This window comes from Aptenodytes patagonicus, chromosome 22, assembly GCF_965638725.1.
Source record: "Aptenodytes patagonicus chromosome 22, bAptPat1.pri.cur, whole genome shotgun sequence".
NCBI lineage: Eukaryota > Metazoa > Chordata > Aves > Sphenisciformes > Spheniscidae > Aptenodytes > Aptenodytes patagonicus.
In genome coordinates, this window is record NC_134970.1 from 1393643 (window position 1) to 1406917 (window position 13275).

At 42.9% G+C, this 13275-nt stretch overlaps 1 protein-coding gene across 5 annotated transcripts in view; it reads right to left on the minus strand.

The window, feature by feature from the left end:
- Positions 1-189: 189 nt before the first annotated feature.
- The window catches only part of RAP1A (RAP1A, member of RAS oncogene family), a 43737-nt gene continuing 30651 nt past the window's right edge, over positions 190-13275 (minus strand). For all 5 annotated transcript variants that reach the window (XM_076358335.1, XM_076358338.1, XM_076358336.1 and 2 more), the window contains 4 exons: positions 12739-12879; positions 7436-7579; positions 4322-4437; positions 190-2139 (listed from right to left, as the gene is read on the minus strand). In XM_076358335.1, the coding sequence (XP_076214450.1) occupies positions 4351-4437; positions 7436-7579; positions 12739-12879 (372 nt within the window). In that variant the 3' untranslated portion in view covers positions 190-2139; positions 4322-4350. The remainder of the gene's footprint in view (positions 2140-4321; positions 4438-7435; positions 7580-12738; positions 12880-13275) is intronic.

The window sequence follows — 13275 nt, forward strand, 5'->3', positions numbered from 1 at the left end:
GCAGGTTGAGCACCCCCGTCACCGTGCACCCCCAGCTTCGCTGGCAGGAGAGAACGTAGCCGGCTCTTCTGTATAAAACACACTTGGCACTTATGCAATGAGGTTTGATGAACTTACATACCGCACTGTATCTAGAAAATTAAGGTTAGGTTTCTGCGTTTATAGAAGAGACATCTAGCAATCAGCATGTACATTAAAATTACTTTATTACTAAAATATTTTTACATTTAGTAAAGATAACCAACCTGCAAATACCATGCTTCTGCTCCTCCTGAAAAAGGAAGCGCATAGGTAGGTTGAAGACAGCCAGCTAAGTAACTACGTTTGCCCTAGTAGCTTGTAAGTAGGCAGATGTGTTCACATTATCGTCATCCAAATATTTTCATCCAGTCTTGTTTGGGCTGCATTTAGAAACTGGGATCTATGTATAATTCGACAGCTGCATCAGTAACGCAGTTTTAGAAAAACCTATTTATAGAAATTTCTCCCCCCTGGTTTCCAATAAAACTATACAACAGGTCCAGGAACAACTGTTCACCAGCTATTACATTTAGATTTCCCATTTAAACAACCAGGACAAAGTCCGTCCTGAGTTTTCTCCACTGTGAAGATACATTTCTCTTCTCACTTACTCAGAAGCGAAGCAGGAGCGAGTCCTCCAACACTGCAGGAATTCCAGCAGCATCACACCGAGGATGGCGTTTGGGCCCCACAGGTCCCAAAGGCGGCTCTTTTACTTGCATATACACAGGAGGATCGAGGCTGAGCACCCATGGGTCTCTTCATATCCTGCTCTTTTAAAGTTTATGAAACCAACAGGTATTTAAAAACCAGAAACAAACCCAAAATGAAACAAAAAGCCCCTTTGCCTGACTGTGCAGATCAGGTAACGTTAGCCAGATTTCGTCTACAACCATAAAGCAGCTGTTTGCTTTGTTGAAATTGTATTTTGACAGAACCAACTTTCAACTCCACAGCTTCGTGTCGGGACGCTGACCGCGAGAGATCATCACGGGCTCCTGCCCGGCGGGTGGCATCCTCAAAACAGGGATCCTACCCTCGGAGTACATGATCGTGTGAAAGCGAAGATCATAGTAAAAGTCAGACCTTGACACAGTATTAAACCAAATTTGTACACATAAAAATAATTGTACAGAGGAAGTATTTTCAGCAGAATACAATCTTTAAACATTGAAAAGAATATACAAAACCAATTCAAAGTAGCCTTCTGTACTTTAGTGTGTGATATGATTAAATACACCCAACAAGGAGGGTGCATGAAGACATCGCATCAGCGTAATGACATACTGGTGGTATTTGTTACAACAAAATACTTGATCTACCAGAATGGAAGAGGAATTCACAAAAAATGGATAAAAACCAAAGCCTGGAAACGGTAACAAACACACAGAAACAAAATGAAAATGTACTAAAATTTAATCATTCATAAAAGCTGTAATTTAATCTGTGACAGTAAAACACAAGAAGCAATATTAGAGTTGGTTTAGTATATTATATAGTTTTGCTTTTAAAGCCATAGAAATCAGTTATCCCAGTTTTTTTCCTATAAAAGACCCATTTTTCCAAAGCATTATGCACAAACATTTTTAATTAGAATATAATGGCAGAATGAAAATAATGATATTCCATAACTTTTAAATATAAAATGAAGTCAATGACTCAAAAAGTTATTTGTTGCAGTGAGTTCAAAGGGAAATTTCAGATAGCATATATCTATAGTTATAGATATATAACGGTGGAACTTTTTTAGTGCTTGATGGGGAGAAATTATGATAAAAGGGTCAATATGAAATTTTAATTATAGTAGCAATATCTAACATTTGAAATGCATCCATGCTCCTTTGTATAATCATACACTAGAGTCAATTATATTTATTTTCACATCTGTTAACTGCTATTGCAAAGGAGGAGTACTATCGTCTTAAATTTCCAAGAGATATACACAGAGCAATTTCTTTTTCCAGGGTCTGTGTGCAAACCATTTTATGATCTAAATTCTTCTCATAGTGTATAAAAACAGGAGAAGCTTCTTCAGATATGTTATTAATTTCCATAAGGTTTTTGAAGTTGGGAATGCTGGCACTTTCCATTTAGGCAACAGTTCTTCATTCCTGCAATCTAGAAAAAGTAAAAAAAAAGATGATGGAGGGATGTTTCTCATCCTACCGATGAGATGAACTGTCTCGAACAAAGGCCTGAAAGCTTCCCCAGACAACTGCCCGCACCCAGGCTTGTGAAAACACGCAGCACTTCAGCAGGAAGAGCTTGTCTTCCTCGAGTATTGGGGTTTGTTCCCTACCATCCTCCGAGTTCGGAGGTACAGAAAGAAAAGAGACTTTGGAAACCGTAACTCTAAGAAACAAGTTCTTGTTTTATCACGACTGCAGCAGAGCAGTGACAGAGGAGCCGCCACCCCGTCTTTCTGCTGTGATAACGATAGCGTCCTCCCAGCTCATCTGCTTTACGAGACAGGCAGCCTTCCAGGGGATTTTCAATTCAGCAATGGATGAACAACTTATGGGAGAGGGATTTCACCTTTTATACTTCTGAGATGCTCTTAAAGTCTGAGTTGGAGACCTCCCCGAGCCCTACTGCAGCTGTAACAAACAGGCAATGAATGGGGAAGAGATTTACAAAGAATGGGGGAGACACTGTGAAGCATTCTGACGACCTAGAGCAGATTTGGGGGCACATTATGAGAAGTCTCATCAGTAATTGACCGAACGCAGGAACTCCTTTAGCAGTGGCTGATAATTCAGTGCTACACTGCTGCCAACGCTGGGCTTTGCAGCGCAGGATCCCGGGCAGGAGGGCAAGGGCAGAAGCACACCGAGCCCGGCAGGGAGCACGTCCTCCCCGGGGCTGGGGAAGCCCATCTCCAAGAAGTCATCCTGGCTGCCGCCACACTAGCTAAATTCAGATGTATCACCTGAGGAACAGGAAAAACCACTTGAGACTACTCTTCAATTTCTTTTCCTAAAGCCATTGTCTCCCCACAACCCTAAGCTATTGTTTTCTGGCATTCAAAGCTCAGGGTAAGAGACTCATCAATCAATAAAGCACAAGCCGTTAGAAGCCAGGTTAACTGCATAGCTCCATTTATCCTACTCAATCACACCTAGGCTACATAAATGGCCATCTGCAGCATGAACTTCAGATCTGGCAGAAGGCAGAGCCACCTATTTTCAGGAATTCATCCCCGAAATCCTCCTATGACCAGGGGTTTGTCTTTAACGCTGTAGGGCAAAGGGCACTTGAGTTGCTTTGCCAGCTACGCTGCACCTATTTATGAAACTAAAGAACAGAATACTGAGCTTCTGATGGGTCACAGAAATCATCAGACGATTGCTGCCTGAGCAGGCAAGCTGACAGCCTGTGCAGCCTAAGATCACGAAGGCAGCCGGCACAGCCAGAGCGCTGCAGCGAGTTCATTGCTCCCCGACTCGTCCCCACGGGGCCGGGCTGCCACTCTGCCCTGCTGCGCTCGCAGGCTGAACGCGCTTTGCGCTACGACCACCATTCGGGACGATCTGCTCGCTTTCTGACCATTGCTTACTTCCTAGCGCCGAGACGAGCCATTTACCCCGCACCTTCTCTGCCTCCGAAGGGTGCCATGCAGCACACGCGTGTGCTAACAGGCGAACAGCTCACAGGCAGCCTAGGCGGTATTTCTGTCCAAAACCTGAAGCTACAGAAATGCCGTTTTCTTTCAGGAGTGCGACAGAACAGCTGTAAGCACACAGAGTACCCTGCCAAGATACACAGGAAGATTACTTATAGCTATGTCCAACCTTGGGGTGTGTTTTTGTTTTTGGTGGGGTGTTTAGGTTTTTTTTGGTGGGCAGCTTTTTATTTCTGCACCATTGAAATCCATGTCCCACCCAAACCAATCTGCAATTGTCCCCATAGCACCTAGGACTGAGACAGCAGCTGCAGCAATAACACAAGTGACATAGATGCTACCAAATTTCAGCAGACGATAAAAAGGAAGCAAAACTGAGCCATGGTGCCACAAGACAGACAGAGAACCTGCAAGAGTAAAAAGGAAGTTCCTGCTCTGTTGCACTCATCAACCCAAGCAAAGGGGAAAGGGAGAGAAGCTGGTATTTCTCTGCCAGGTCAGTCAGTGCAACTGACTTTTAAAAAAGTCCAACAAATGCGGCAGAATGGGAAGGAATTTTGTATTTGGGAGCAGACAGAAGAAAGAGGAGTGGAGGGAAGGGGAGCGAGTCCTTCCCCTGCTGGGAGCAGCTCACGGTCCCATCGCCTGAGCTGTGGGTGTAATTCAGACACCTCTTACCTGGCTCAGATCTGCTGCGTGATGGGAGTCTAAAGCAGCAGACACGATTTCTTTTTAGGCTTCTTCTTTTCCACTGGTGTTTTTCTATTTATCTGTCTGACCAGGTCATAAAAGATCTGAAAATGAAAAACACAAACTGAAAAAATCAAAGCGATAGAACGCTACGCAAGTATCAAAAATTAGGCAAGTTGGCAAGCTGATACTCTTTCCTGGTGGCTGCAGTCTTATAAATTCAATTAAACTGCTTGCATTTACTTAAACATGTTTCTCAGGCAACTGCTTATGGAACAAGAGAGCACAAAGCTCACTTCAGTGTGCAGAATATAAGGGAGCTGTAAACTCTCATCCTGCAGCATACAGCTTTCCCCTTCAGGCTGCATATGACCAAAGGCTTCAGAAGAGTACGGCAGTGAAACGGCCACAAATCCCTTGCTTTGGAAAAGTGGGAGAAAACTGGGAAAAGACAAAAGGTTTTTTAAAAGACAGGTATAATATCCTTGAGGATCATCATCTCACTGGTGCTCCCTGGGCTGATGAGTGTCTCTGCAGAGCACTGCTACACCACCAGCAGCGTATCCTCACGGGAAGGAAAGGCATCCCTTTTCCCTGGCTTTCACCTTCAAAAGTGGTCTTCATTCACCCGCTGCACAGGATGCACTGTCAATTTTCCTCTTCGCCAAACAGATTCGAGCTGTTAATCACCTCACCTTTTTGCCTGGTCTAATCTTTTGAGTTTATTAATAAAATTTGCAAGGAGAAGCAAAACATCTGCCCTGAACTCAGACATTTCCAGAAGGGGATGATTACAGGGGCCTCTTTCAGCTTCAGAGACAAGTTTCTTGTGAACGCTTTTGCTGTGAGTTGTTTTCCCAGCACTACTCAACCCATTTATAGCAAAATGAGCTTTGCAAAAATGCTTGGAGCTGGATCACAGTATTGAGGAGAAATATTTAAACCTTCAGAAAGCTCCACCCTTGTCCTTGTTTACTTTTTTCCTTCCTGGAGTGGCTGACAGCTCACAAATTCTTATTGATTCCAAGGAAATTCAGAAGACAAAGAAACAGTTTATAACAAATTGCAACAACTGGAAACTTAAGATTTTCCAGCTATTACCTACATGAAAAAGCACTAGCGCACAGTTAAATAGTTTCAAATGGAATGAATATGATGGTGGCTTTATCAAGAGCTCATGTAAAATATTTTAAAATAGCATTTGAGTTGCTCACGCTACTCCTTTACTAAGGTTACTGCTACAGTTTTCTGCTGTCAGCCTCAGGCAAAAGTAGCAGTTCATAATCTCCAGTGGACACAGCCAAGACGTTCACAAGTGTACAGATGAGATACAGAGAAAAAGTTTCTGTAGGAGAAACCAATTAGTAAGTGGCATCTTCTATGCTGATGCAAAACAGCTTTCAGTATTTAAGCCTTTATAAACAAGAGCCAAGACGATTTGATTGTGATTATGATGTGCAGGAGGAGTCTGAATTTCTAAAGGCACACAGAAATTTATCACCCTTTTGCCCAGATTTTAACAAAGTTAGAAAGTCCAAAAGTAGCTAAAAAACAAAAACAAAACCCAGAATAATGCAAATCCTTCTCCAGTCCATGAGCCAGCAGAACAAACAAATAACCAGTACAGTAAGTTGCTTGATTCACAGTGTTTCTTGTCTTTGATTTCCTCAGCTTTTATGCTTTTCATAACCAGACAATATAAACTGGCAGAAAACCAGAAAATTAAAATCACAATAAAACCAGAAACTAATCTTCCAGTTAATAATTTTCTTCTCTGTGATCTGAGTTTCACTGGAGGCAGTAGACAGGACAGGGAAATACAGAGACACAGGATTCACACGTAAAGGATGACTGTATGTAAACCACGGGCGTGCATTCGCCCCAGGACGGTTCAGTGTTCTGCCTACTAGAGAATCCCCTTTCCTGCACAGCTCTCAGGAGAGCTTTAAGGCAACTTTGGCTAACGTGAGGTCAGTCTCTGCCACAAATTGCGGAAATATAAATAAAACAGAATTTGTTATACTCCATGGTGATCCGTTCGATGACTGAGCCACTAGTTTCTTCATTAACAGTCAGTTTTACTACAGCTCAGACACACACACACAAAAATCCCTTCTGGCAGGAGTCTAGCTCAGTGAGCTATATTTACCGGGTTAGATTAGTGCACACTACAGCTAGGCTAATCCCAACCACAGAAGCTGCAATTCATTCAGCCTGGAGCTCCCTTCCCTTTCAACTGGGTAGATGCAGTGCTGCGCACATCCCACTAGCTGCCAAATTAACGCTGGGTCCAGTCCAAGATCCTACTGCTCCCGCTTATCACACAGCCTCCTAAACGGTCCCAGTTATCTCCTGGCACCAAACCAGCTACGCTCAATGGGGTCACCTTAGCTTTTGTGGCTGGAAACCTGGCCTCTGTCACAGTCAGATAATTCACAGCAGAGAATAAAAACTTGGTGCTGATGTCAAGCAGAGCTCCCTCAGCAGAACCACACCACCTCAGGCAGCAGCAAAAGGCACACCGATTGCAAAGGTGTTTCTTATTTAGACAGGGGGAACTGCTTAGACAGATAATATGTTTGGACACTGTCTCAGTAAGTTAGTAGCTTACCAGAGGAGGACTGTGATGGGATGTCTGCTTGAGCAACCAGACATAGCAGGAATGTGAAAAGCAAATACTTTCAAAACCAACAGCCAACACTATGCAACATGACATGTAATACAACGGGGCATAATCCATGTTCTGAACAGCAGCAGCAGTTATCTTGAAAAAAGTATACTTTCCAAATAAAGTTTATCTAAGCGAAGACTCATCCAGTTGACTGGGTTTACTCAGGACCCTCTGCTATTCACGTCTTCTGACAGGCTATAGAAAGCACTTACCTGGAGAAGTCACCCACCCTTTACAGAGAAAAAGGAACAGATCTCCTTAAAACAATCAGAAAGCAGTAGCTAAATACACTGCATTGCAAGCCTTTCTTAGGCTGAAATTTCAGAATCATCCTGAATCTTCCCAGTTAAGAAATATATGAAGGACTGCACGCTGGTTTAATGTGGCACTCATGCTGAAGTAGGAAAGACAAGGGAACAGCTGATAGTTACCTCATTAACATTGATTTTAGACTTTGCAGACGATTCTAGAAAGGCACAGTTACACCACTGTCTTGCTAAGTTTTGACCCTGCTCCTTGCCGACTACACGCTCTTCCTCCAGGTCACATTTATTGCCAACCAGAATCATTGGAACCTGGAGAGGAGACAAGCAAGAACAAGAGATGCATCAGCAAGTTAACGTACAGCGCGGACTGTAATGCTATGGCTTACAAAGGCACGTGGGGGGCGGGGGGAAGACAATATAGACAGTATGAAAAACAATAAAAATCGGAAGTTCAGCAGAGCTCACAAACTGGACTGGAATTTAGATGCCTGCTGGGAAAGGGTTGACGAAAGTCGATGCTACAGACAACCTGGTTCACTAAGAATTAAGCACATGGAGGACACCGTAAAACCAAATGGTAATACTTCAGCACAATCTTAAGTTAGTAAAGATTTATTTTCTGGTCTCTACATCCAACACCATTCTAGTCAAAAACTTAATTTACTACTGAAATGCCATTTCAGGACTTTCACGTGACAGTAGGCTAAATTGCCTGCCAACTTAGCCTATTTTAGACAACAGAACATACAGCACGTGTTTTAAGACATACATTATATATTTCAGCCCCTTTGACCTGCCTTGTCAACCTGTTGTCAAGCCACACAACAATAAATGGAAGCGCCTTTGAAAAGCACTGCCCTGGACATGGAATAAAAAAAGAATAGTCCTGTGCAGCTAAGTATTCCCACACAAGACCACCTGCCTTTCTCATCTCAATACAATGTCATACTACTGACATGGTTTGCATACACGCAGAAAAGAGGATGTTCACTACACAAAAGGCACAAACACTGTGCTTGATATTTACTAGCTTAGAATAATTAAAATTTCCAACTAGTGACCACCTAGCAGCTCAGCTCCTGAAAGGACACCATTTCCAATAAATAATCTCATGCAATATTAAAACAAACATCTGATACACATTCAAAAGATTCATCCTAGACCCATGACGCAAATACAGGCAAATCATTTGTTCAAGCCAACGATGAAAGGGCATCTGCCCCTCTCCTCAAGCTGTTGGCTTTCTAAAGTGTCTGGGTGAGTCACCTTCTTGCTCCTTCATGAGGAAGAAAGTGCCTTGGGGAAACCATATTCCTTGTGACATTTCCTACAGAAAAACAGAGAAATTTAATACCGTAGGAAAACGACCTTGGCTGTAGTAAATGCTTATTATCAATGTGCTTGCTGCACAGAAAGGAGTCGTCCCTCGGCTTGCCCAGCCCTCCCACAAACGGCACAAGGGGCAACAGAAAGGACGGGTCTCTCGCTCAGCCGTAGCTCACCGGTTTCTCACAGGGGCTGCGATTGTATTTGCTTGGCGCAGTGCGGAGAGCCAAGTGCAATCTGCACTCATTAAGTTATAAATCTGTTTGTCTCAGAAAGCATCAGAGTAAGCGTTGGTAGCACTGGTGAGTGTAAGCAGCAGGAGACTTGCTCTCATCAGTTATGTTTCGATACCGAGTTAAAACTCTTTCAGGAGAAAGAAATTGGGCAAAAAGATAGATTAAAACCAGTACTAAGACATCTTCGAAATAACATCCCGATACATAATTTCAGAAGGCTTTCTCTGCTTCTCAGGCAGTCTCTACCATGGCTGTAGCCCACCAAGATGTCACAAATAGGTAGAAAAGACCTTAAACAAGCAAACAAAAAATACCCAAAGCGCCCAGAAAACCTCAGTAACAACTCAAACTACCTACCCTCAGGTGCCATTTCCATACCTACAAGATGGTGAGATTACAGTGCAGTCCCAGTCGCTGCCTGCCCCTCCTGCAGGACCCTTCCCCAAGGGCTGCGCAGCTGGGGCCCCCAGCCCAACACTGCACGGCTCCCCAGCTCCAGCCCGCACATTTTCACAGCCAGTCTGGAGGCAGATATGCAGTTCAGGACTTTCTACGCCTGAAAATTGCTGGTTACATATCATTTTGAAATTTGCTTTTACAACCTGCATCTCATAGATCTTAGGGGATGACACAGCCAGAGCTAAGGTGGATTTTGAAATGCGGGACCACAGCAAGATCTGCAGGACGCACTGCAGCGCTTTGCATGCACACAACAGCGACAGCATCCTGTTTCCCTTACGCTATGTAAGAGTAGGAAAAAACCTAAAGAACTGCTGATAATGGGTGTGCACCCCACTCCATTTCCTGAAGCATTTAATTCTTTGAACAGAAAATGAGTACTTTCCAGTTAGAAAATAAATGGTTATCCACTTCCTTTGGTAATTTACAACACACTGTACATTTTTAATCTACTTCAATGTCAATATTTGTAGTCTCTTCCCAATTCAACTGCACTCAAGATTACTTTTTGTATTTAAAACTCACAGCCATACTGATTAGCAAATGATCACATTTTTATTTTTGAGAAATAGATTTTACTTATTACATCAGAAACCTGAAGTCACGATACAGATGAGGCAAATCCAAAAAAAGCTTATTTCACATCAGAGACCAATCAGATATTTACAACTATATCAGCTTAATCCCATTCTTCACAGTTTTCTAGACAGTTAAGAGAAATTTTCCCGTATCAAAACATGAAAATGTGTTTTGAACATGTTCAGCAAAAAAATAAAGTATATTAAGATGTGAAATCACAGGACAAAAGTGATACTTAGATGGGTAAACAGTATAGGTTTGAAAGACATGAAACTCTGTAAAAGGTTATTTCAAAAGGCAGTAATTGTTTATCGTAGAGCCAAAAGCGGAGTTTGATGAACAACTAGCTTTTGATCATTTACTATTTCATGTAGAAGACTGGAATGTAAACCTTGTTAGACATACATAAATGTAATGGTTTAAGTATTGGGACTTTAAAAGACACATTCTGAAACTAAATACAGGAAGGAGTGCATTTTCCTAACTCAGCAGAACATGGTTTAAATGTTCAAAAGGTTCTCAAGCTTGGATTCAACAAGTAACATCCCCCTAACACAAAATAAATAAATGCATTTTAATAATTAAATCAAATCACTGAAGTAAAAATGAAAGCAACAGCCTCTATTGTCTGATGAACTTGACCAGCTTACAGTGCAAATTCCCCTCTGGCGAGTGCAGCTGAGCGAAGCGCTGGGCTCTGGCCGAGAGGCTAATAAAGGACTCACGTTACCAGGGATTTATGCAAGCATAATCCCTACCTCAATGAAAATCAGTTTTGCATAAGTAGAATTTCAGCTTGTTAAACCAAGGAGGGAACCAAAGCCATTCAAAACAAGGTAATCAGCATGTGGGACAATGAAGATCCAAGAGAAAGAAGCAGCCCTGAGAGGTTGCCCTCAGCCCCAGAACGGCCGAGCCGCGGGCTGTGCTCATCCCACCCCGGCGCACTCTGCTCATTGCTCAAACTGCATTTTCCTGAACGGCTATTTCAATACAATGCACATGGCTTACCTAGGATTTGGCCTAAGTAAGTGTCCCAGCCCTGTTTACCGATCACCGCCGCTCCCCCGGCCCCAGGAGCGCTGTAAGGAGATAAGGGCTGGGAGTGAGAGGCTGCCGCTGCTTCCGCAGCTCCGCTGGTGAGCCATAAAGCGGCTGACACAACCCGAAAGCAATCGACACGAAAGGCAGTGGCTACTTTTAAGCGGCCAGTGGAAAAAAATAGGCAATCTTTTTCACACTCCTCAGGGCAAACCCTTGAATACATTATCAACTGTTAGGCAAAAAAAAAATTAATTTCAGCTTCTTCTGGAGGAAGCCTACACAGAGAGAGAGCTCCCACACGTCTCCACCAGCCACATGGCTACCACAGCAAAAGCCACCGGCAACCTTACCTACATAGCACGTTTAGAAATTAAAAGCCTGCCAAGGAGTTCCAATTACAGGAGCTGGGGCCTGAACTGGAAATACGGTAAATAGTTTTCTTCTGTCAAACAGGACTGAATGCAAACCACCTTAATGTAATTTTTCCTTATTTTAAAGATGGTTTTAAACAACCAAAATTACAACCTTGCGTCACTAGCTAAGACTCTTTCAGAGTCTCTTAATGATTTAATTCATACAACTGTGTGATCTCCTTTGGGTTACAGATTTTGTCAAATGACCGAAGGAACAAAGAACACTGTCGAGAGTTTAAAAGCCGCGGACTGTGAGGGTGGTCTGCAGCGCACCGCTGCCATTCACAGGGACAGGCACACCCGCAGCGCAAAGCTGAACCCTCCCTGCTCGCACACGCGCGTCGTGGGAGCGACAGACCCCAGCCACAGACCCTTAAACATCCTCCTCCGTTCTTCAGAAAGGGATAAGCACATTTTCAGATGATAACCTAGAATTCTGTAAAAGTTTTGGTTCAGCATTCAGAAGACAATTCAAGAGAAAGCTGATGGGCTCTCACAGCTGATGGATTTGGGTGAAGCAGAGCTCACAAACCAAGAGACACTGCACAGGTACCGTAAGGGAATCTCTACTTCGTGCAACAAGACCCAGGACTACTTAATCTAATGAGCAGCACCGGCAGCCGGAGCGGAGACAACAGAACAGGCTCCCATCCTGCCTTCCCAGCCCCTGCTGACACTGCCCTCTCACACAGAGAAATGAAAATGAAGGAACCTTCAGCGATTTCCCAAAAAAAGGCTATTAATACTGATGACACTCAAATTACAAAGCACAGTTTGGTCAATAAGCTGAACATGTCCTTTCTATTTGCAGTTCAAGTTCATCAACTTGGATTATGACCCGTACGCACGCGAACGGCCCAGAGGGGCACAGCGTACAACACCGCCCCGCTCCAGGACTCGAGAGACTTCACAGCCGACCTTCAGGAAACGTCACGGCTTTGTGCTTCAATTTCCGCTCCATGCATTTGGGAAAAGCAGTGTTAGTCTCCATTGTAAGACAGCTGCAGATCTACTGAGAACATCATTATTGATGAGTTCGACTATTATTTTTCCTTAACTTTGAGGGAAACAAAGTACCGCTACAGCACAGTGAAAGAAGAAAATGCAAATACTGGAAAGGAGTTAAAAGGGGGGGGGGGGGGAAGTTGTTTTCAATCAACTCCCACCGTTTCTAAAGACTGTTAGACTTCCAGTACATGTGAAAATCTGGTTTCATTATGCCCCTTAGCAGGTGTTGGGCCTCAAATAACAACACTGAAAATAACAAACAATGCTAAGGAAGCTTACTTCAACACAAAACTTTCCTATACAGCAAAGAATATTCTTAGAAAGAAATTTTGCTCACAAATTCCTGTATGTTTATTTACAAACACATTTTAAACAGTTGCAGAAGAAAAAATATTCTACTTACATCTTCAGTGTCCTTAACCCGTAAAATCTGTTCCCGCAGGTCCTGTAAGTCGTTAAACGTGGACTGTGCTGTTATAGAATATACTAGTGCAAACCCTTGACCGTTCTTCATATAGAGATCCCTCATTGCTGTAAATTGCTCCTGTAATCAAATATTTTTAGAAGTAATTAGCTAGTGAATGCAGTTAATGAACATTTACAAAGGAATACTTTTATTGTAATGGAGACAAGAATATAGTACCATACAGCATGCATTTACATTTTTACCCCTTACAGAAATCCACTGAAGCATGCAAATTTAATAAAAGCATTAACACATCTCTTTCCCTTTGGTTTTTCTCCCCTAATAGAGAAAAAGACTTCTTGAAAAAATGGGAAAAAGATCAAGAGCAGCAATAAAAACATATTTGCAGACGGACTGTTGTATGCCCCAAACCATAATACAAGGTGTCAAGATTTGGCTGACATATTTTGTAGCGATCTTTCATTTATTTTCTGATACGGTGTTAAGCACGAGTCTGCCATCAGACCAATTCCC